Consider the following 25,833-nt stretch of genomic DNA (forward strand, 5'->3'; position numbering starts at 1 on the left):
ACCACCCAAGCTTCACACCCATATAAGAGTGTTGGTACTACTATACTTTCATACTTTCCCTTCTTTGCCTCCATAGATAACATTTTTTGACTCCACATATACCTCAACGCACCACTCACCTTTTTTCCCTCATCAATTCTATGATTAACCTCATCCTTCATAAATCCATCCGCCGACACGTCAACTCCCAAGTATCTGAAAACATTCACTTCTTCCATACTCCTCCTCCCCAATTTGATATCCAATTTTTCTTTATCTAAATCATTTGACACCCTCATCACCTTACTCTTTTCTATGTTCACTTTCAACTTTCTACCTTTACACACATTCCCAAACTCATCCACTAACCTTTGCAATTTTTCTTTAGAACCTCCCATAAGCACAGTATCATCAGCAAAAAGTAACTGTGTCAATTCCCATTTTGAATTTGATTCCCCATAATTTAATCCCACCCCTCTCCCAAACACCCTAGCATTTACTTCCTTTACAACCCCATCTATAAATATATTAAACAACCATGGTGACATTACACATCCCTGTCTAAGACCTACTTTTACCGGGAAGTAGTCTCCCTCTCTTCTACACACCCTAACCTGAGCCTCACTATCCTCATAAAAACTCTTTACAGCATTTAATAACTTACCACCTATTCCATATACTTGCAACATCTGCCACATTGCTCCTCTATCCACTCTATCATATGCCTTTTCTAAATCCATAAATGCAATAAAAACTTCCCTATCTTTATCTAAATACTGTTCACATATATGCTTCAATGTAAACACCTGATCTACACATCCCCTACCCACTCTAAAACCTCCTTGCTCATCCGCAATCCTACATTCTGTCTTACCTCTAATTCTTTCAATTATAACCCTACCGTACACTTTTCCTGGTATACTCAGTAAGCTTATTCCTCTATAATTTTTACAGTCTCTTTTGTCCCCTTTCCCTTTATATAAAGGGACTATACATGCTCTCTGCCAATCCCTAGGTACCTTCCCCTCTTTCATACATTTATTAAACAAAAGTACCAACCACTCCAACACTATATCCCCCCCCTGCTTTTAACATTTCTGTCATGATCCCATCAGTTCCAGCTGCTTTACCCCCTTTCATTTTACGTAATGCCTCACGTACCTCCCCCACACTTACATTCTGCTCTTCTTCACTCCTAAAAGATGGTATACCTCCCTGACCAGTGCATGAAATTACTGCCTCTGTTTCTTCCTTAACATTTAAAAGTTCCTCAAAATATTCTCGCCATCTACCCAATACCTCCATCTCCCCATCTACTAACTCCCCTACTCTGTTTTTAACTGACAAATCCATATTTTCCCTAGGCTTTCTTAACTTGTTTAACTCACTCCAAAATTTTTTCTTATTTTCATTAAAATTTCTTGACAGTGCCTCTCCCACTCTATCATCTGCTCTCCTTTTGCACTCTCTCACCACTCTCTTTACCTTTCTTTTACTCTCCATATACTCTGCTCTTCTTATAACACTTCTGCTTTGTAAAAACCTCTCATAAGCTACCTTTTTCTCTTTTATCACACCCTTTACTTCATCATTCCACCAATCACTCCTCTTTCCTCCTGCCCCCACCCTCCTATAACCACAAACTTCTGCCCCACATTCTAATACTGCATTTTTAAAACTATTCCAACCCTCTTCAACCCCCCCACTACTCATCTTTGCACTAGCCCACCTTTCTGCCAATAGTCGCTTATATCTCACCCGAACTTCCTCCTCCCTTAGTTTATACACTTTCACCTCCCTCTTACTTGTTGTTGCCACCTTCCTCTTTTCCCATCTACCTCTTACTCTAACTGTAGCTACAACTAAATAATGATCCGATATATCAGTTGCCCCTCTATAAACATGTACATCCTGGAGCCTACCCATCAACCTTTTATCCACCAATACATAATCTAATAAACTACTTTCATTACGTGCTACATCATACCTTGTATATTTATTTATCCTCTTTTTCATAAAATATGTATTACTTATTACCAAATTTCTTTCTACACATAGCTCAATTAAAGGCTCCCCATTTACATTTACCCCTGGCACCCCAAATTTACCTACTACTCCTTCCATAACATTTTTACCCACTTTAGCATTGAAATCCCCAACCACCATTACTCTCACACTTGGTTCAAAACTCCCCACGCATTCACTCAACATTTCCCAAAATCTCTCTCTCTCCTCTACACTTCTCTCTTCTCCAGGTGCATACACGCTTATTATAACCCACTTTTCACATCCAATCTTTATTTTACTCCACATAATCCTTGAATTAATACATTTATAGTCCCTCTTTTCCTGCCATAGCTTATCCTTCAACATTATTGCTACTCCTTCTTTAGCTCTAACTCTATTTGAAACCCCTGACCTAATCCCATTTATTCCTCTCCACTGAAACTCTCCCACCCCCTTCAGCTTTGTTTCACTTAAAGCCAGGACATCCAGCTTCTTCTCATTCATAACATCTACAATCATCTCTTTCTTATCATCTGCACAACATCCAACATGTGCGTGTCTGTGAAGTGTGACCAAAGTGTAAGTAGGAGTAGCAAGATATCCCTGTTATCTAGCATGTTTATGAGACAGAAAAAGAAAACAGCAATCCTACCATCATGCAAAACAGTTACAGGTTTCTGTTTCACAGTCATCTGGCAGGACGGTAGTACTTCCCTGGGTGGTTGCTGTCTACCAACCTACTACCTATAAGCAAGGAAATTTATAAAGAGGATATTTTAGCTGCCCAACAAAAAAAGACCAAGAGGTCACAATTATCAACTGAGAAAGGGGTTTTGAAAATGGGCACTAAAAAATATTTTAAAACATTGTAGTATTAGATTACAGGAATATAATCCAAGATAAGGTATGGCACAAATACTAGAAACATTTAGTATATAACATTGCTGTTTCCCATCAAGGTAGTGGGGTTCGAAGAAGAAAATGCATTCACTATACTGTATAACAAAATTATGTGCTGAAGATAGGATACCACGAGCTTAGCTCAACTTGTAACTATGAAGTGGTAATCATATGACAAAAAAATTATTTTGGATCCAGCAAATAGGAAGACAAAAGAACACAAGTTTAAAATGTCTTCTGTACTGTCTGTCAATGATTACAAAGAATATATTTCATAAATATGGTAGTTGAAGAGTGGAATAAACTCTAGGAGGACATTGTAAGTACATTATTGCAAGATTTATTAATATAATAAATTAAAAAGAAGACCTTATAAGTATAGTTTTACTCTTAAAACAACCAATAGACAATTACATGTACAGTATATGACCACATAGTGTGAAGAGGCACTCATTACTCTATTTTTTTTTTTCAACAAACTGGCCATATCCCACCAAAAAGAAAACAAAAAGAAAAACAAAAGTTTCTCTTTTTAAATTTAGTAATTTATACAGGAGAAGGGGTTACTAGCCCCTTGCTCCCGGCATTTTAGTCGCCTCTTACAACATGCATAGCTTACGGAGAAAGAATTCTGTTCCACTTTCCCATGGAGATAAGAGGAAATAAATAAGAACAAGAACTATTAAGAAAACAGAAGAAAACCCAGAGGGATGTGTATATATATATGCTTGTACATGTATGTGTAGTGTGACCTAAGTGTAAGTAGAAGTAGCAAGACGTATCTGAAACCTTGCATGTTTATGAGACAAAAAGTGGACACCAGCAATCCTACCATCATGTAAAACAATTACAGGCTTTTGTTTTACACTCACTCGGCAGGACGGTAGTACCTCCCTGGGCAGTTGCTGTCTACCAACCTACTACCTAGGTCATTGCTCTATATGTAAATAAAACACAATGCACGTTATGGCATTTTATTATGAAGACCTTTCATCCACCAGGGACTATATCAATTCAGTGAATTGATAAAGTCCGTACTGGACGAAATATATTTACTATAAAATGCCATAACTATCATTCTGTATTTTATTTACATAATGCTGCTATACTCTACCATTGTAGTACTACACTCTTTGCTCAGAGATAACTTAGATTCCAATATGGTAATGGTTTTCTAGAGCATATATAGCTAAAGTAACAGAATTTCTGTGGAATATAGATAGTGGACCTACTGTAACAGTTGAGTGTCATATAAATTATTGTCCTAACAGGTTTTGCTTTTAAACCTGATAGGGGAACACAGTTTGTCTACCTAAAGTGTTTAGCCTCATACAGTAAGATACCTCCGTGTAAATGTTTGCTCTTTTTCTATTTGTCATTTCTTTTTCAGATTTGTATAACTTGAGAGGATCAGACATAGAATACAACCCAGTGTTTTTCTCTTATGCCTCTGTGACTCAGAATGAAGCCTTTATTTTTATTAATGAATCCCAACTAACATCAGCAGCTAGAGAAGCTCTGCAGACTGAGGAAATCAAAGTCATCATCAAGTCATATGATGATGTTCCCAAGTTTATTGATGATCAGGTTGGTATTCACAATATTCATAGTTTTGTAACATAGATTTTTATTTGCAATACAGTGGAACCTTGGTTTTCGTGATTAATCTGTTCCAGACAGTCTGCCAAAAACCAAAACCATATTCCCCATAAGAAATAATGTAAATCAAATTAATTCGTTCCAGACACCCAAAAGTATTAACAAAAAATAATTTTTTTTGGAGATTAAATATAGATTTACATACAGAAAAGAATGACAAATCAATATAAAGCAATAATATCACACTTACCTTTATTGAAGACTCTTGTTGGTGTATAGAAGACGGGAGGAGGGGAGAGGGAGGAGAAGTTACTATTGTTTGGAAGGGGAATCCCCTTCCATGAAGACTAGGTACTGAGTCCTTATCTGGAGTTACTTCCTTTCTTTGTTTTTTAATGGCACTAGGACCAGCTTGAAAGTCACTGGAACCCTGTCGCTCAAAAAATTGTTCCAGAGAGCTCTGTTTCTGGCATCTCTTTAAGATTTGCCTAAAATGGGACAAGGCATTGTCATTGAACATGTCGCAGATACAGCCTATAACAGCTTTGTTAGGGTGATGTCCCTCTACAAAAGTTTGCACCTCATTCCACTTTGCACAAATGTCCTTAATCACTGAAGAAGGCACCTTCTTCTCTCTCTCTCCCTCCTCCTCTGAAGCAGTTTCCTCAGCTGTGGTCTGTTGCTGTTGCAGATGAAGGTCTTGCAGCTCTTCAGTGGTTAGTTCTTCACTGTGGTCCTCCACCAATTCTTCCACATCCTGGCCACTCACATCCAACCCCATGGACTTCCTCAAAGCTACAATAGATTCCACAACAGGCATAGGGTTGTCAGGTGTGTGTGGGGAAGTACCCCGGCTGGTGTGTGGGGAAGTGCCCTGGCTGGTGTGGGGAAGTTCCCTGTCTGGTGTGTGGGGAAGTACCCTGGCTGGTGAGTGAGGAAGTACTCTGGCTAGTGTGGGGAAGTACCCTGGCTGGTGAGTGAGGAAGTACTCTGGCTAGTGTGGGGAAGTACCCTGGCTGGTGTGTGTGGGGAAATACCCTGGCTGGTGTATTCTTTCTTGAACTCTATCGTGTTTCTCACCTTGTTTATTAAAGAGCTGGCACTAGAAGCTTTCTTTGGGCCCATGGTGGCTTATTCAGCAGTCACACGCAATAAACAAGTGCAAAAAAAAATGTATTATTACGAAATGTTTCGTATTACCTCGCAGAGTAATGCTCACTCGCCAAGAAACAATGCCAGACTGACTCTTGAATGCGTCTGTGGGATAATTTGTGTGTGCGGGGCCACTGGGACACATACTGTACAACTGCCGAAATCCAAGGGAAATCAAGAAAACCAAGGCTATATTTTGATGAAAAAGGTTGCCGATAACCAAAATTCACGAAAACTGAGACTCATGAAAACCAAGGGTCCACTTATTTTAAATTTCAAATAGTTACAGGTTTAACAAGTTTTATCGTAGCATACAGTAAAGTAGCTCTACTGAATATAATCAGAGGTCACTCACAGCATTTAATTTCTCTTTATGTATTTACTCTTATTGGGCAAACAATTTTTTTCCTGATCTCGGGTTGAAGAGCGGCCTCTATTTTCTGTCATATCTTGTTTGAGGGCAATGTGTGGTGTGAATATTATGCAGAGACTTTGGAGATTGAGGATTTGATGGGGATGAGGAGGGGATGTTAAGGTGGTTTAGGTATTTAGAGAGGATGAAGCAAAATAGAAAGATTAGGAGGGTGTTTAAACCTGGCAAGGAGGGAGGGAGGGGTAGGACCCATCCCAGGCAAGCTTGGAGGAAGGGGGGGGTAAAGGAGATTTGAGTGCTAGGGGCTTCGACATCCTAAGAGGCTTGTGTAAGTGGATTAGATAGGAGCAAATGGAGGCAAGTGGTTTTTTTATTACTTGGCATGCTGTTGGAGTGTGAGCAGGTTACCACTTATGAAAGGATTCAGAAGAAACTGGTTAGCCAGACTTGAGTCCTGGAGTAGGGGGTACAGTGCCTGCACTCTGAAGGAGTGGTGGGAATGTTGAGGTTTGGACAGCCAGTTGATCTGTGATGTCAGCACACTTCTGGCAAGAGGGTAAATGTGTTTTCTCTTTATCTGGGTCAGCCTACCTCTGTGGAAGATGGCCAGAGTGGCAAAAAAAATAAAAATGTAAAATAATAGTGTTATTACCTAGTATACCGCAGAGAAAAGAGTGACTCTCATGATAAGCAGACAAAGAATCAAGCCTCTACCACTCCTAGTACTGAATGACCCAAATGTGCTTTGCCCTTCACTTAAGTATAATAATAATACACAGTCTTGTTTCTCATGAATAGTTCTTGGTGGCAAGTTATTTTTATGAGAATATTTGTAAGTTTTCAGGAATATATTGTAGCATACATTCATGTGGCTTCCTATAAATTAAGTATTCATGTCTCTTTTTTTTTTTTAAGCATAGACAGTGTTTAGAGGATTCTACATGAATCTCTTTTCAAAAAAAGAAGTTACTTTTCAGAGGAAGCAAAGCATCGAGGATAGAATTATTGTTTTTTAAAGTATGAATATTGAATCACTTAATCAGACTTTTAATTGATTTTCTTCATGACATTAGCAACTTTTCCTCATGGTATGGTAACCCAAAGGAAGTACATTAACCATCACTTATTCATTACCTGGCTTTCTCAAGGTGCATTGTCATCAAAAATCAAATAACCTTTTGAACTGCAACATCCCCACCCATCTTTCATTGACATGGGATCTCAGCTTTATAAATACACTTTATAATTAGATAAGATTTTGAGCAAAAAATATTTGGATTGCTTCCTGAAGCAATTTGAATATTCCACTTACCCTACCACCCCAATAATATAGTACACCTCACTTAACCCTTTGCAAGCCAGTGTTGGTGCTGTAGTATTACACCAAAATTCTAGTGGCTTCAAATCTAGCGGGAAAATGATGGTAGACCTACAAGTGAGAAACCATACCACAGATGGGGATAGAACCTGCTATCAGAGAGTCTCAGCACTCCAGACCGTCTCATTAGCTACATGTGAGAGAATGGGTCTGCGTGGTCAGTGTGCACAGTATAAAAAAAATCCTGCAGCACGCAGTGCATAATGATAAAAAAAAAAAAGACTGTGTTTTTAGTTTAAAATGCCAACTTTGAGGTGTATTTATGGGAAGTACAGTGCCTGCACTCTGAAGGAGGGGTGTTAATGTTGCAGTTTAAAAACTATAGTGTAAAGCACCCTTCTGGCAAGACAGTGATAGAGTGAATGATGGTGAAAGTTTTTCTTTTTCGGGCCACCCTGCCTTGGTGGGAATTGTCCAATATGTGTCCAAATGGCCTATCTAATATGCAGTCACAAATAGGTTGACATTATTTATACAATTATTACAATAATGCAATAGTCTCCATAACAGTAAATCTATTTTTTGTGTGAATAAAAATTCATAATGGAAACCAAGAGTAATATAAGAAGGGCCTGGAGATGTGACTGATGAACAGAGAAAAATGTTAATTTAGTGCCAGGAATGTCTGCATTGTTTATTCTGGACCCTATTTTGAAATTGGCATTGTTTGAAATTTGTGTGAAATTGGCCAAATTGCCAATTTCTGACCACTTTATTGAGTAGTTGAAATTGGTAAATGGGTGATTTCTTTTACTCAGTTGATAGCACAAATGGAGTTCTAGTGATATAGCTATGAGTTTGGTCTACTGGAACAATAGCCCTTGTGGTTTAGCGCTTCTTTTTGATTATAATAATAATACTGGAACAATGGAATTAGCTGAAAATTGAGCTCAAAGTGGGCAAAATCGCCACTGCGTTTATATCACCGAGACCACTAACTTCATGAGAGCATAATTCCATAAGATTATCATTTCATAAGAGAATATTTTCTTTGACACTGAGAGCAAGTTTGTGAGCAGGGGTCTTGACAGCGAAAAGGTTAATATAGTACACAAGACTGATGGTACACTGATGGTATAGAGTATACAATACATACAATATACAGTATTAAAAACAAAAATGGCTTTGTGATAGAAATGTCATTTTGTTATTTTTTTTTTTCAGCTACTGAAACAGAGTGGAAAAGTTTGGATATCCAACCATGCTTCTCAAGCAGTAACTCAAATGGTTCCTGAGGATAAAAGACTGTCAAAAGTATCACCAGTTGCACTAAGAAAAGCCATCAAGAACACTGTAGAGATTAAAGGTGAATTAGACAACTATTTATGTTTTAAGTATAATTCAGTCTTCCTGCAGGTCCGGTGTTACTTTTCATAATGAAGCTGAAGAACTTAATTTAATGTTTTTTATAAACTGTTGACATATACAGTTATTTTGAGTGAAAAATCTTGCATGAGAGTAAAATCATTGGGGCTGTTAAATTTTCTTTTTATGGTGTAAGAAATGATGTGAATATCATGGGAAACCATAGCAACAAACTTCTTATGGGTAATTATCTCCACTTCTTGGACTCGCCTTTCAGCTTTCAATTAACTGCAGGAAAATAACTTGTTCGATATTTACTTTTAAACCCCCTTTATGAAGTCATCATGTTTACCGTTTTTTTGAAGAAACGCTTGCTTACTTGCGTGTCAGTACTCACCCATATGTGGTTGCAGGGGTTGAGTCTTAGCTTCTGGCCTTGAATCTCAACTTACCATTAGCCTTGAGGGCATTATTATACCTATTCTTAAAACTGTGTATGTGGGGAATCTGCCTCTGCCACTTCTCATTGAAGTCATTCCACTTCCCGACCACCCTGAGATTGAGGAAATACCTCCTGACATTCCTGTGACTCATCTGTGTCTCCAGTATCCAGCTGAGCATATGAGCACTTGTTTCCTGTCTGCCCTATCAATTTCTCTGAGTATTTTTGTATGTTATGTCCTCCCTGGTCCTTCTGTCCTCTAGGGTCATTAGATTCATAGACACATATTGGGTCACAAAATAATTTCTTTCCAGGGACAAAATACTGTGCTACTTGCTAATCATTCATTAGTTCAAATTACCATGAGTAACACTGTTCTTGGGTTGAAGGGCTACTCCAGTTCATTATTAAGGACTTTTAACAATAAACTCACCTCACTGCTGGCCCAAATAAAAGTTTAAGTATCACTCAGTATAAGGTATACCTTTGATGAGTTCCAAGAAATTTTTTACTCCCAGAGCCTGGCCATGGGCCAGATGAGCCTGGCCATGGGCCAGGCTCATCTGGAGCTTGCTTGGTCAACATGGCTGTTGCTAGTGGTGGTCTGCTGATCCACATCCATCACAGCCTGGTTGATCTGGTAGTTGACATCTGGGTCAAAATGTGCACATCCAGTAGGAGAGAGATAAACAACATACTCATAGTTTGGTAAGAAAATGAAGGAGTAAGGTTCTTTTAGGAGCAAAAATGGAGGCAGTAGAGAAAGTATTTAACAGTGTCTGGCTGAGTGGGCCACCCAAGACAATAATGGCTGGCCACCATTCTGAGAGAGGAAAGAGGAACTGTAAGTTTAGGTGTGCCCAGTATGCAAATTGTTCAGTTCTGTATCCATTGTCCACTTAAGAATAGTGAGCCCAGGCAAGGACCAGAAAAAGATTGGATCAGGCCCAGTTATGGTATCATGAGGAAGGCCTCACTTTCACCTGTCAGATGGCATAGTTACTGCCAAACCAGTTTGTCCTGTCTATGAATCTTTATACAGTAGGGCCCCGCTTTTCGGCGTTTCACCTTACGGCGTTCTGCTAATACGGCGATCTCAAATTATGACCAAAACTTTCTATATGGCAAGCGGTCTTTCAAATACGGCACTCGCCACCTGGTTTGTTTACATTCTCCATGAGCACATCTCTCTATTATGTAATAATAACCACCCTTAAGCACAGTAAATGTCTAATTTTACGTCAATATAGGCATTTTCATTAATCCATCTATGATATTTTCTTCAAAATTATGTAAGAAACACATTGCATAGCATATAAACATTTTATGTTTATATACTATGGAGGTGTGGTAGCCGGGCGGAGGGAAAACATTACGTCACTCCCCTTAACACGTAACGCTTTTGTTTACGATTCTTGGCATGAATTATTCATTACTTCTCCCTTTGTTTATGATGGCATCTAAAGGTAGTTGTTAGAAATGATTAAACTCAGTGAACATGGTATGTCGATGGTAATAGTATGTCTCTGGGCCACATTAAATATCGTGTAGCTATGTAGGTAGGTGTAGGTATGTAGCCCCGGAGGACTACATACCTACATTATTATTATATGTAACTGATATTTATATTTATGTGTTCCTGTACCTAAGTAAACTCACACTGTGCTGGCATGCAGGTACATATGAAAATCACTAAGAGTGTCTTATTAATCTTGAAGATGCCATATTAATAATAATAATAATATGAAGGGGGTGGGAGAGTTTCAGTGGAGAGGAATAAATGGGATTAGGTCAGGGGTTTCAAATAGAGTTAGAGCTAAAGAAGGAGTAGCAATAATGTTGAAGGATAAGCTATGGCAGGAAAAGAGGGACTATAAATGTATTAATTCAAGGATTATGTGGAGTAAAATAAAGATTGGATGTGAAAAGTGGGTTATAATAAGCGTGTATGCACCTGGAGAAGAGAGAAGTGTAGAGGAGAGAGAGAGATTTTGGGAAATGTTGAGTGAATGCGTGGGGAGTTTTGAATCAAGTGTGAGAGTAATGGTGGTTGGGGATTTTAATGCTAAAGTGGGTAAAAATGTTATGGAGGGAGTAGTAGGTAAATTTGGGGTGCCAGGGGTAAATGTAAATGGGGAGCCTTTAATTGAGCTATGTGTAGAAAGAAATTTGGTAATAAGTAATACATATTTTATGAAAAAGAGGATAAATAAATATACAAGGTATGATGTAGCACGTAATGAAAGTAGTTTATTAGATTATGTATTGGTGGATAAAAGGTTGATGGGTAGGCTCCAGGATGTACATGTTTATAGAGGGGCAACTGATATATCGGATCATTATTTAGTTGTAGCTACAGTTAGAGTAAGAGGTAGATGGGAAAAGAGGAAGGTGGCAACAACAAGTAAGAGGGAAGTGAAAGTGTATAAACTAAGGGAGGAGGAAGTTCGGGTGAGATATAAGCGACTATTGGCAGAAAGGTGGGCTAGTGCAAAGATGAGTAGTGGGGGGGTTGAAGAGGGTTGGAATAGTTTTAAAAATGCAGTATTAGAATGTGGGGCAGAAGTTTGTGGTTATAGGAGGGTGGGGGCAGGAGGAAAGAGGAGTGATTGGTGGAATGATGAAGTAAAGGGTGTGATAAAAGAGAAAAAGGTAGCTTATGAGAGGTTTTTACAAAGCAGAAGTGTTATAAGAAGAGCAGAGTATATGGAGAGTAAAAGAAAGGTAAAGAGAGTGGTGAGAGAGTGCAAAAGGAGAGCAGATGATAGAGTGGGAGAGGCACTGTCAAGAAATTTTAATGAAAATAAGAAAAAATTTTGGAGTGAGTTAAACAAGTTAAGAAAGCCTAGGGAAAATATGGATTTGTCAGTTAAAAACAGAGTAGGGGAGTTAGTAGATGGGGAGATGGAGGTATTGGGTAGATGGCGAGAATATTTTGAGGAACTTTTAAATGTTAAGGAAGAAACAGAGGCAGTAATTTCATGCACTGGTCAGGGAGGTATACCATCTTTTAGGAGTGAAGAAGAGCAGAATGTAAGTGTGGGGGAGGTACGTGAGGCATTACGTAAAATGAAAGGGGGTAAAGCAGTTGGAACTGATGGGATCATGACAGAAATGTTAAAAGCAGGGGGGGATATAGTGTTGGAGTGGTTGGTACTTTTGTTTAATAAATGTATGAAAGAGGGGAAGGTACCTAGGGATTGGCAGAGAGCATGTATAGTCCCTTTATATAAAGGGAAAGGGGACAAAAGAGACTGTAAAAATTATAGAGGAATAAGCTTACTGAGTATACCAGGAAAAGTGTACGGTAGGGTTATAATTGAAAGAATTAGAGGTAAGACAGAATGTAGGATTGCGGATGAGCAAGGAGGTTTTAGAGTGGGTAGGGGATGTGTAGATCAGGTGTTTACATTGAAGCATATATGTGAACAGTATTTAGATAAAGATAGGGAAGTTTTTATTGCATTTATGGATTTAGAAAAGGCATATGATAGAGTGGATAGAGGAGCAATGTGGCAGATGTTGCAAGTATATGGAATAGGTGGTAAGTTATTAAATGCTGTAAAGAGTTTTTATGAGGATAGTGAGGCTCAGGTTAGGGTGTGTAGAAGAGAGGGAGACTACTTCCCGGTAAAAGTAGGTCTTAGACAGGGATGTGTAATGTCACCATGGTTGTTTAATATATTTATAGATGGGGTTGTAAAGGAAGTAAATGCTAGGGTGTTTGGGAGAGGGGTGGGATTAAATTATGGGGAATCAAATTCAAAATGGGAATTGACACAGTTACTTTTTGCTGATGATACTGTGCTTATGGGAGATTCTAAAGAAAAATTGCAAAGGTTAGTGGATGAGTTTGGGAATGTGTGTAAAGGTAGAAAGTTGAAAGTGAACATAGAAAAGAGTAAGGTGATGAGGGTGTCAAATGATTTAGATAAAGAAAAATTGGATATCAAATTGGGGAGGAGGAGTATGGAAGAAGTGAATGTTTTCAGATACTTGGGAGTTGACGTGTCGGCGGATGGATTTATGAAGGATGAGGTTAATCATAGAATTGATGAGGGAAAAAAGGTGAGTGGTGCGTTGAGGTATATGTGGAGTCAAAAAACGTTATCTATGGAGGCAAAGAAGGGAATGTATGAAAGTTTAGTAGTACCAACACTCTTATATGGGTGTGAAGCTTGGGTGGTAAATGCAGCAGCGAGGAGACGGTTGGAGGCAGCGGAGATGTCCTGTTTAAGGGCAATGTGTGGTGTAAATATTATGCAGAAAATTCGGAGTGTGGAAATTAGGAGAAGGTGTGGAGTTAATAAAAGTATTAGTCAGAGGGCAGAAGAGGGGTTGTTGAGGTGGTTTGGTCATTTAGAGAGAATGGATCACAGTAGAATGACATGGAAAGCATATAAATCTATAGGGGAAGGAAGGCAGGGTAGGGGTCGTCCTCGAAAGGGTTGGAGAGAGGGGGTAAAGGAGGTTTTGTGGGTAAGGGGCTTGGACTTCCAGCAAGCGTGCGTGAGCGTGTTAGATAGGAGTGAATGGAGACGAATGGTACTTGGGACCTGACGATCTGTTGGAGTGTGAGCAGGGTAATATTTAGTGAAGGGATTCAGGGAAACCGGTTATTTTCATATAGTCGGACTTGAGTCCTGGAAATGGGAAGTACAATGCCTGCACTTTAAAGGAGGGGTTTGGGATATTGGCAGTTTGGAGGGATATGTTGTGTATCTTTATATGTTTATGCTTCTAGACTGTTGTATTCTGAGCACCTCTGCAAAAACAGTGATAATGTGCGAGTGTGGTGAAAGTGTTGAATGATGATGAAAGTATTTTCTTTTTGGGGATTTTCTTTCTTTTTTGGGTCACCCTGCCTCGGTGGGAGACGGCCGACTTGTTGAAAAAAAAAAAAAAAAAAAAAAAAATAATAATACCTAGGTAGTAAGTTGCTAGACAGCAACCGCCCAGGGAGGTACTACAGTCCTGCCAAGTGAGTGTAAAATGAAAGCCTGTAATTGTTTTACATGATGGTAGGATTGCTGGTGTTTTTTTTTTTTGTTGTTTTATTTTCTGTCATAAACGTGCAAGGTTTCAGGTACGTCTTGCTACTTCTACTTACACTTAGGTCACACTGCACATACATGTACAAACATATATATATACACCCATCTGGGTTTTCTTCTATTTTCTTTCTAGTTCTTGTTTATTTCCTCTTACCTCCATGGGGAAGTGGAACAGAATTCTTCCTCCGTAAGCCATGCTTGTTGTAAGAGGCGACTAAAATGCTGGGAGCAAGGGGCTAGTAACCTCTTCTCCTGTATATATTACTGAATGTAAAAGGAGAAACTTTCGTTTTTCCTTTTGGGCCACCCCGCCTCGGTGGGATACGGCCGGTGTGTTGAAAGAAAGAAAGACTTATATTTATGTGTACCTGTACCTAAGTAAACTTACACACTGTGCTGGCATGCAGGTACATATGAAAATCACTAAGAGTGTCTTATTAATCTTGATGATGCCATATTAATAATAATAATAATAATAATAATAATAATAATACCTAGGTAGTAGGTTGGTAGACAGCAACCGCCCAGGGAGGTACTACCGTCCTGCCAAGTGAGTGTAAAACGAAAGCCTGTAATTGTTTTACATGATGGTAGGATTGCTGGTGTCCTTTTTTCTGTCTCATGAACATGCAAGATTTCAGGTACGTCTTGCTACTTCTACTTACACTTAGGTCACACTACACATACATGTACAAGCACATATATACACACCCCTCTGGGTTTTCTTCTATTTTCTTTCTAGTTCTTATTCTTGTTTATTTCCTCTTATCTCCATGGGGAAGTGGAACAGAATTCTTCCTCCGTAAGCCATGCGTGTTGTAAGAGGCAACTAAAATGCCGGGAGCAAGGGGCTAGTAACCTCTTCTCCTGTATATATTACTAAATGTAAAAGGAGAAACTTTCGTTTTTCCTTTTGGGCCACCCCGCCTCGGTGGGATACGGCCGGTGTGTTGAAAGAAAGAAAGAATAATAATAATACCTAGGTAGTAGGTTGGTAGACAGCAACCGCCCAGGGAGGTACTACCGTCCTGCCAAGTGAGTATAAAATGTAAGCCTGTAATTGTTTTACATGATGGTAGGATTGCTGGTGTCCTTTTTTCTGTCTCATGAACATGCAAGATTTCAGGTACGTCTTGCTACTTCTACTTACACTTAGGTCACACTACACATACATGTACAAGCATATATGTATATACACACCCCTCTGGGTTTTCTTCCATTTTTCTTACTAGTTCTTGTTCTTGTTTATTTCCTCTTACCTCCATGGGGAAGGGGAACAGAATTCTTCCTCCATAAGCCACGTGTGTCGTAAGAGGCGACTAAAATGCTGGAAGCAAGGGACTAGTAACCCCTTCTCCTGTATATATTACTAAATGTAAAAGGAGAAACTTTTGTTTTTCCTTTTGGGCCACCCCGCCTCGGTGGGATACGGCCGGTGTGTTGAAAGAAAGGAAGAAAGAATAATAATACCTAGGTAGTAGGTTGGTAGACAGCAATCGCCCAGGGAGGTACTACCGTCCTGCCAAGTGAGTGTAAAATGGAAACCTGTAATTGTTTTACATGATGGTAGGATTGCTGATGTCTTTTTTCTGTGTCATAAACATGCAAGATTTCAGGTATATCTTGCTACTTCTTCTTACACTTAGATCACACTACACATACATGTACAAGCATATACAGTGGGGCCCCGCCGTTTGGCAGCCGCGACTTTCGTGAAATCTGACTTTCTGCAAGTTTTTTCGGCAAAATTTAGCTTCGTGGTTCGTGATTGGACTCCGTCAGCGCACACACAAAGCCAGTCTCCCGCACTATTCACACTCAATGTGCCATTGTTTACCAGCATGTGACCATCACCCCATGGGTTCATACAACACATTTCATAATAATTCATTGCTTTTTGTGCTTGCAACTGCTAAATAAGCCACCATTGGCCCAAAGAAAGCTCCTAGTGCCAGCCCTTTGGTAAAGAAGGTGAGAAACACGATAGAATTCAAGAAAAAACTCATTGCAAAGTACTAAAGTAGAGGAGGAAGAGAGAGGAGAGAATGTGCCTTCTGCAGTGATTCTTTAATATGTATGATACTAAAGCAGCAGGTATCAATAAAGGCTATAGCTCCAGCCAGCGATAAAGTGTAGAATTAACAGTGTAGCAAATAAGTTAAGCGAGTAAGCAATAGAAAAACAACATGAGAGTAACTCTCCAATGTTGTTGGATGTGTATAGGACTGCTGAACATACACCACCCTGCTATCTTCCACCACCCTAAACCTCTGCCAACATCTCCTTCATCAAGCTAACTAATTAACCCTTTGGGGGTTTCGGCCGTACTAGTACGGCTTACGACCCAGGGTTTTTGACGTACTAGTACACCTAAATTCTAGCGCCCTCAAATCTAGTGGGAGAAAGCTGGTAGGCCTACATATGAAAGAATGGGTCTATGTGGTCAGTGTGCACAGTATAAAAAAAATCCTGCAGCACACAGTGCATAATGAGAAAAAAAAAACTTTGACCGTTTTTTTGGAATAAAACAGTGACTTTGCACTGTATTTTCGTATGGTATTTATTGTTGTATTCTAGTTTTCTTGGTCTCATTTTATAGAATGGAAGACATATTACAGAAATTGAGATGATTTTGACTGGTTTTACAATGAAAAGTACCTTGAAATTGAGCTCAAAGTAGCAGAAATGTTCGATGTTTACCAAAGTTCAAAAGCAAACAAATCATGCCAAGTGTCCAATACACGTCAACTAGTGAGTCTAATATTCTTTCACAAGTGCGCCAATATTATTTATACCATTTTTTACACTAATGCAGTAGTCTGCACAACAGTAAATCTTCTATTTTTTGTGAGAATAAAAATTCAAAGTGGAAAGCAAAAGAATGTAAGAGGGGCCTTGAGACATGACAAATGAACAGAGGAAATGTCATTTTAGTGCCAGGAATGTCTTGTTTATTATGGACCCTATTCAGAAATTGGCATCTTTTGAAATTTGTGTGAAATTGGCAAACTTGCTAAATTCTGACCACTGTACTGGATAGTTGAAATTGGTAAATGGGTGGTTTCTTGCACTCATTCGATAGAAAAAATGGAGTTCTAGAGAAATATTCATGTTTTTTGTCCACTAGTACAGTGGAATTGGCCGAAAATGGGGCTCAAAGTGGGCAAAATCGCCGATGCGTAAACATCGCCGAGACCGCTAACTTCGCAAGAACATAATTCCGTAAGTTTTCCATCAAATTTCATACTTTTGGTGTCATTATGATCGGGAAAAGATTCTCTATCTTTTCATGATAATTTTTTTTTTTTTTAAATTTGGCCGACCTTGAGAACGAGTCTCGGAGAGGGCCTGTCTACCCTCAAAGGGTTAAACTAACATCTCCTCCAAGGTAAGTGTAAATATAAAAGTGTAAGTATAAAAGTAAATATAAGTGTAAATATAAAAGGACACCAGTGGAAATATGTCACTCTTGAAATTTTTGGGTTATCCTGGGTACTTTACACATATGCTGCTATGTATGATAATCTATGTAACTGTATTTGTGTATATCTGAATAAACTTACTTATTTATAAATTAAAATGTAAATGTTTCTTATTTATAAATTAAAATGTAAATATTACTTATTTATAAATTAAATTGTAAATATTTCTTATTTATAAGTTACATACATTGTTTAAGTGTGATGGTGATGGTGGCCAAAGCCTCCACCGCCACCAACACGGCTTCTCTCAGTGGCGGCCCTTAAACCTAACAACAACACTTACACCATTTACTCCTCTCATACATTATGACATATTTTATTCATTCTAGAGTATATATCATGTTTCTATGTTATTAATATTGTTTATAATGTCATATTAGATGAATTGTGATAAATAAATAAGCCGTAGAGATAATATTAGCGTCATATTGAAGCATAATAAACTCGCCTTCCTCTTGCCTCCTACCTACCTCCTACACCAACAAGAATCAATAAAGGTTAAGTGTGATGTTAATTGTTCATTTATCCATTTTATTAATGCTTTATATTTATTTGTCATTGTTGTCTGTATGTAAATCTATATTTAATCTTTAAAAAAAAATTATTTTTTGTTAATACTTTTGGCTGTCTGAAACGGATTAATTGGGTTTCCATTATTTCTTATGGGGAAAATAGATTCGCCAATCATGAATTTTGCCAGTCGGCAGACTCTCTGGAACGGATTAATCACGAAACTCGGGGGTCCACTGTATATATATATATATACTCACCCCTCTGAGACTACTTCCCGGTAAAAGTAGGTCTTAGACAGGGATGTGTAATGTCACCATGGTTGTTTAATATATTTATAGATGGGGTTGTAAAGGAAGTAAATGCTAGGGTGTTTGGGAGAGGGGTGGGATTAAATTATGGGGAATCAAATTCAAAATGGGAATTGACACAGTTACTTTTTGCTGATGATACTGTGCTTATGGGAGATTCTAAAGAAAAATTGCAAAGGTTATTGGATGAGTTTGGGAATGTGTGTAAAGGTAGAAAGTTGAAAGTGAACATAGAAAAGAGTAAGGTGATGAGGGTGTCAAATGATTTAGATAAAGAAAAATTGGATATCAAATTGGGGAGGAGGAGTATGGAAGAAGTGAATGTTTTCAGATACTTGGGAGTTGACGTGTCGGCGAATGGATTTATGAAGGATGAGGTTAATCATAGAATTGATGAGGGAAAAAAGGTGAGTGGTGCGTTGAGGTATATGTGGAGTCAAAAAACGTTATCTATGGAGGCAAAGAAGGGAATGTATGAAAGTATAGTAGTACCAACACTCTTATATGGGTGTGAAGCTTGGGTGGTAAATGCAGCAGCGAGGAGACGGTTGGAGGCAGTGGAGATGTCCTGTTTAAGGGCAATGTGTGGTGTAAATATTATGCAGAAAATTCGGAGTGTGGAAATTAGGAGAAGGTGTGGAGTTAATAAAAGTATTAGTCAGAGGGCAGAAGAGGAGTTGTTGAGGTGGTTTGGTCATTTAGAGAGAATGGATCAAAGTAGAATGACATGGAAAGCATATAAATCTATAGGGGAAGGAAGGCGGGGTAGGGGTCGTCCTCGAAAGGGTTGGAGAGAGGGGGTAAAGGAGGTTTTGTGGGTAAGGGGCTTGGACTTCCAGCAAGCGTGCGTGAGCGTGTTACATAGGAGTGAATGGAGACGAATGGTACTTGGGACCTGACGATCTGTTGGAGTGTGAGCAGGGTAATATTTAGTGAAGGGATTCAGGGAAACCGGTTATTTTCATATAGTCGGACTTGAGTCCTGGAAATGGGAAGTACAATGCCTGCACTTTAAAGGAGGGGTTTGGGATATTGGCAGTTTGGAGGGATATGTTGTGTATCTTTATATGTTTATGCTTCTAGACTGTTGTATTCTGAGCACCTCTGCAAAAACAGTGATAATGTGCGAGTGTGGTGAAAGTGTTGAATGATGATGAAAGTATTTTCTTTTTGGGGATTTTCTTTCTTTTTTGGGTCACCCTGCCTCGGTGGGAGACGGCAGACTTGTTGAAAAAAAAAAAAAAAAACTCACCCCTCTGGGTTTTCTCCTATTTTATTACTAGTTCTTGTTCTTGTTTATTTCCTATTATCTCCATGGGGAAGTGGAACAGAAATCTTCCTCCGTAAGCCATGCGTGTTGTAAATACGACAAAAATGCTGGGAGCAAGGGGCTAGTAACCCCTTCTCCTGTATAAATTACTAAATTTAAAATGAGAAACTTTTGTTTTTCTTTTTGGACCACCCTGCCTCAATGGGATATGGCTGGTTTGTTGAAAGAAAGAATAATTATAATAATCACTCTAATAATCACTTGTATAAAACGTTAATATAGACATTTTGTTAATCCATCTAAATACACCCCACAGTAGAATAAACTAACATAAATATGAGATGTGGTAGCCAGGTGACTTGTAGGACTAGTGGTAGCCAGGCGACTTGTAGGACTTGTGATAGCCAGACAACTTGTAGAACTTGTGGTAGCCAGGCAACTTGTAGACTTGTGGTAGCCAGACAACTTGTAGGACTTGTGGTAGCCAAGCAATTTGTAGTCCAACATCAGAGACAATGTGTACACTATAATATTGCTAGGAGTAACTAGAAAATTATTCCTTTCGTATGCCTTCACTCAGGGCATCATTTCTTCTAAAAATGGTGTTACATGAGAATGGGAGTGTTTCTCTTTATTTATTCTACTGTATCAACGTGGAGACAACTTGTACACAATGTAAAGTGACGAAAACCAGACGCGTTCATCTGGTTTGTTTACATTATGTGTGGGTGGGGTGGGGAGAGCTGCCCTGGCTGGCTACATACTTCTCAAATCTGACTAACTCACCTCTCACCCTACATTAAGACTACAAATATTTTAAGGTAATTAATGAATGTACTATATATGTATTTTATCGCTCTGGGGAGCTTAAATTAAATATCGTAGTATATTACGTGTGGGTGGGGTGGGGAGGGCTGCCCTGGCTGGCTACGTACTTCACAAACCTGACTTCCTACAAATAAAACTCACCTTTCACCCTACATTAAGACTACAAATATTTGAAGGCAATTACTGAATGTACTGTACCAGTATTTTATCACTCTGGGGAGCTTTAATTAAATGTAGTATATTACGTGTGGGTGGGGAGGGCTGACCTGGCTGGCTACCATACCTCCCAAACCTGACTACCTACAAATTAAACTCGCCTCTCACCCTACATTAAGACTACAAATATTTTAAGGTAAGTAATGGGTGTACTGTGTATGTATTTTACTTTTTATTGTTTTTAATACCTAGTCCTATTGCTAGCATAATATATGTTAGTGTAAACTTGTTACCTGGCATTTACATGCATTGATAAGTGGAAAAAATGGTGTTCTGGTTTCCGGCGATGTCTGCATTCCGGCAGTAGTCTGGAACCTAACCTGCCATGTAAGTGGGGCCCTACTGTACATTGAATGCTTCTATAGGTTTGGATCCATTGCAGGTAAGTTATTATTGTAGCAGTTTTTGCTTACCTTCTTCATCCACTGTAAAAAAAATTATTTTATTTTTATCAAACTGGCCATATCCCAATTAGGCAGGGTGACCTAAAAAGAAAAATGAAAGTTTCTCTTTTTAACTTTGACAATGTAAACAGGAGAAGTGGTTACTAGCCGCTTGATCCCGGCATTGTAGTTGCCTCTTATGATATGCATGGCTTACTGAGGAAGGATTCTGTTCCACTTTCCCATGGAGATAAGAAATAAAGAAGAAATTTTTACTTTATTAACACACCGGCCAATTCCCACCAAGGCAGGGTGGCCCGAAAAAGAAAATCTTTCACCATCATTCACTCCATCACTGTCTTGCCTGAAGGGTGTTTTACACGATACAGTTTTTAAACTGCAACATTAACACCCCTCCTTCAGAGTGTAGACATTGCACTTCCCATCTCCAGGACTCAAGTCCGGCCTGCCGGTTTCCCTGAATCCCTTCATAAATGTTACTTTGCTCACACTCCAACAGCACGTCAAGTACTAAAAATCATTTGTCTCCATTCACTCCTATCAAACACGCTCATGCATGACCGCTGGAAGTCCAAGCCCCTCGCACACAAAACCTCCTTTACCCCCTCCCTCCAACCTTTCCTAGGCCGACCCCTACCCCGCCTTCCTTCCGCTACAGACTGATACACTCTTGAAGTCATTTCGATTCACTCCATTCTCTCTACATGTCCGAACCACCTCAACAACCCTTCCTCAGCCTTCTGGACAACAGTTTTGGCAATTCCGCACCTCCTCCTAACTTCCAAACTACGAATTCTCTGCATTTTATTCACACCACACATTGCCCTCAGACATGACATCTCCACTGCCTCCAGCCTTCTCGTCGCTGCAACATTCATCACCCATGCTTCACACCCATATAAGAGCGTTGGTAAAACTATACTCTCATACATTCCCTTCTTTGCCTCCAAGGACAAAGTTCTTTGTCTCCGCTGACTCCTAAGTGCACCGCTCACCCTTTTCCCCTCATCAATTCTATGATTCACCTCATCTTTCATAGACCCATCTGCTGACACGTCCACTCCCAAATATCTGAATACATTCACCTCCTCCATACTCTCTCCCTCCAATCTGATATCCAATCTTTCATCACCTAATCTTTTTGTTATCCTCATAACCTTATTCTTTCCTGTATTCACTTTTAATTTTCTTCTTTTACATACCCTACCAAATTCATCCACCAACCTCTACAGCTTCTCTTCAGAATCTCCCAAGAGCACAGCATCATCAGCAAAGAGCAACTGTGACAACTCCCACTTTATGTGTGATTCTTTATCTTTTAACTCCACGCCTCTTGCCGAGACCCTCGCATTTACTTCTCTTACAACCGCATCTATAAATATATTAAACAACCACGGTGACATCACACATCCTTGTCTAAGGCCTACTTTTACTGGGAAATAATCTCCCTCTTTCCTACATACTCTAACTTGAGCCTCACTATCCTCGTAAAAACTCTTCACTGCTTTCAGTAACCTACCTCCTATACCATACACCTGCAACATCTGCCACATTGCCCCCCTATCCACCCTGTCATACGCCTTTTCCAAATCCATAAATGCCACAAAAACCTCTTTAGCCTTATCTAAATACTGTTCACTTATATGTTTCACTGTAAACACCTGGTCCACACACCCCCTACCTTTCCTAAAGCCTCCTTGTTCATCTGCTATCCTATTCTCCATCTTACTCTTAATTCTTTCAATAATAACTCTACCATACACTTTAGCAGGTATACTCAACAGACTTATCCCCCTATAATTTTTGCACTCTCTTATGTCCCCTTTGCCTTTATACAAAGAAACTATGCATGCTCTCTGCCAATCTCTAGGTACCTTACCCTCTTCCATACATTTATTAAATAATTGCACCAACCACTCCAAAACTATATCCCCACCTGCTTTTAACATTTCTATCTTTATCCCATCAATCCCAGCTGCCTTACCCCCTTTCATTTTACCTACTGCCTCATGAACATCCCCCACACTCACAACTGATGTTATTCCTCCTTGCCCTATACACGAATTCACAGCTTCCCTATCTTCATCAACATTTAACAATTCCTCAAAACATTCCCTCCATTTTCCCAATACCTCTAACTTTCCATTTAATAACTCTCCTCTCCTATTTTTAACTGACAAATCCATTTGTTCTTTAGGCTTCTTTAACTTGTTAATCTCACTCCAAAACTTTTTCTTATTTTCAACAAAGTATGTGGTGTAAATATTATGCAGAGAATTCATAACTTGGAAAGTAGGAGAGGTGTGGAGTTCCTAAAAGTATTATCCAGAGGATTGAGGAAGGGTTGTTGAGGTGGTTTGGGCATTTTGAGAGGATGGAGCAAAATAGGTGACTTGGAGGGTATATAAATCTCTAGTGGAAGGAGGGTAGGGTAGGGGTCACCTTAGGAATGGTTGGGGAGAAAGGGGTTTAGGAGGCATGTGTGAGAGTGTTAGATGAGAGTGAGTGAAGGCAAATAGTTTTTGGGACTTGGAAGTGGGAAGTACAGTGAAGGAGGGGTGGAGGTGAGAAGTACAGTGCCCTCACTCTGAAGGAGAGGTGGGGGATAATTGCAGTTTGAAAGGGCATCTAAACTGTAGTATCAGCAGGCCTATGGCAAGAGAGGGATAAAGTGAACAATGTTGAAAATGTTTCTTCTTTTTCAGGTCACCCTGACTTGGTGGGAGATGGCTAGTGTGTTAAAAAAAAGCTTCTACTAATTATTATAAAATACCTTTTTTAATCTCTTAATAAAAATAAAGTTAAATATATAATACAGTGGTACCTCGACGTACGAACAGCTCTCAACTTGAACAGTTATGTAAGCGTATTTTTGTAAGTGTATTTTTGGAGGTCTGAAATGGATTAATCTAATTTACATTATTCCTTATGAGGACAAATTTGTTCGGTATTGGCACTCGAACAGCCTTCTGGAACAAATTAAGTTCGTATCCCAAGGTACCACTGTATATATTATTTACCCACAGATAGACTGGGAGAATAAGATTTTCCTCCATAAGTAGATTATGTTCATATGAGATACATTTTTTATTAAAGGAATGGAGTTGTGTCACATTAGAGATGGTGCAGCCTTGTGTCGGTACTTTACATGGCTAGAGAAGGAAGCTGTTAAGGGAACCCAGACTGAGATCTCTGGTGCTGACCAACTGCAGAAATACAGAAGGTAAGTGATCAAACTTTTCCTTACCTCTGTAATTAGTGTTGAGTGACTAACTGAAAATACTGTAATTTAATTGAACAAGTTCATGTAGACATATTAAAGTAATTATAAAATCTCTTTATGCTCTAAATATACAGAAACATTCTTTTATTAAACTCTGTTGTGGATATATGGTCAAACCCCAAGTTCACGGGATTCTTAATGCAAAGAATTTCATTAGCCAACTTTTTACTGATGGGTAACCTGTTAATGCATTCAATTATTTGAGTTTTTTTTTACAGTTCTCTTTTGTTTTTGAGATTGGCACATTACCCTTCAATAGAAAATTAAGTATGGGATTTCACTTAGAATTTCTTCAGTGACTTTCTTGGACTTAAATATCTTACCTTTTAATATTTCTTTCTTATTTAGGTCAATATTAACCAGATTAGATCACTACTTAACCCCTTCGTTGTCGGTCCCATAAAATTATGGCTTTGAAGCCAGTGTCGGTCCCGTAATACAACTCCAAAATTCTAGCGGCTCAAATTGTGCGGGAGAATGCTGGTAGGCCTACACATGAGAGAATGGATCTGTGTGGTCAGTGTGCACAGTATAAAAAAATCCTGCAGAAAGCAGTGCATAACAAGAAAAAACTGACCTGTTTTAGTTTAAAACAGCAATTTTGTGGTGTATTTTTGTATTGTATTTAAGGTTTTTTTCTCATTTTCTTGGTCTCATTTGATAGAATGGAAGGTTTATTACAGAAATAGAGGTGATTTTGAATGGTTTACCAACTAAAAGTAGCTTGAAATTGAGCTCAAAGTAGCGGAAACGTTAGATTTTGACAATGTTCAAGAGTAAACAAATCACATCAGTCATTCAGTACACGTCAACTGGTGGGTCTAATATGCATTCACGAATGTGCTGATATTATTTATACAATTATTACAATTATGTGGTAGTCTGAATAACAGTATATAATCTATTTTTTGTATATACCTGAAGTATACCTGGAGAGGGTTTCGGGGATCAATGCCTCCGTGGCCCAGTCTATGACCAGGCCTCATAAGAATAAAAAATTCAAAATAAAAAGCCTGTGTAATATAAGAGGGGCCTGGAGACATGGCTAATGAATAGAGAAAAATGTTATTTTAGTGCCAGGAATGTCTGCATTGTTTATTCTGACCTCTATTTTGAAATTGGTCTTTCTTGAATTTTGTGTGAAATTGGCCAAATCAGTAATTTCTCATCACTTTTTTGTGTAGTTGAAATAGGTAAATGGGTGGTTTCTCATACTCAGTCGATAAAATATAAGGAGATCTAGCAAAATAGCCGAGTTTGGAACAAAGGCATTGCCTCAAAATAGGGCTCAAAGTGGGCAAAATTGCTTATGCATAAATATTGCCAAGACCGCTAACTTT

At 38.9% G+C, this 25,833-nt stretch overlaps 1 protein-coding gene across 6 annotated transcripts in view; it reads left to right on the forward strand.

Moving 5' to 3' along the window:
- Window positions 1-25,833, forward strand: part of ApepP (Aminopeptidase P) — a 352,561-nt gene that overhangs the window by 285,627 nt on the left and 41,101 nt on the right. For all 6 annotated transcript variants that reach the window (XM_070101351.1, XM_070101369.1, XM_070101338.1 and 3 more), the window contains 3 exons: window positions 4,277-4,473; window positions 8,553-8,694; window positions 24,307-24,433. In XM_070101351.1, coding sequence (XP_069957452.1) covers window positions 4,277-4,473; window positions 8,553-8,694; window positions 24,307-24,433 — 466 coding nt within the window. The remainder of the gene's footprint in view (window positions 1-4,276; window positions 4,474-8,552; window positions 8,695-24,306; window positions 24,434-25,833) is intronic.

Source organism: Cherax quadricarinatus, chromosome 5, assembly GCF_038502225.1.
Source record: "Cherax quadricarinatus isolate ZL_2023a chromosome 5, ASM3850222v1, whole genome shotgun sequence".
Classification (NCBI taxonomy): Eukaryota; Metazoa; Arthropoda; class Malacostraca; order Decapoda; family Parastacidae; genus Cherax; species Cherax quadricarinatus.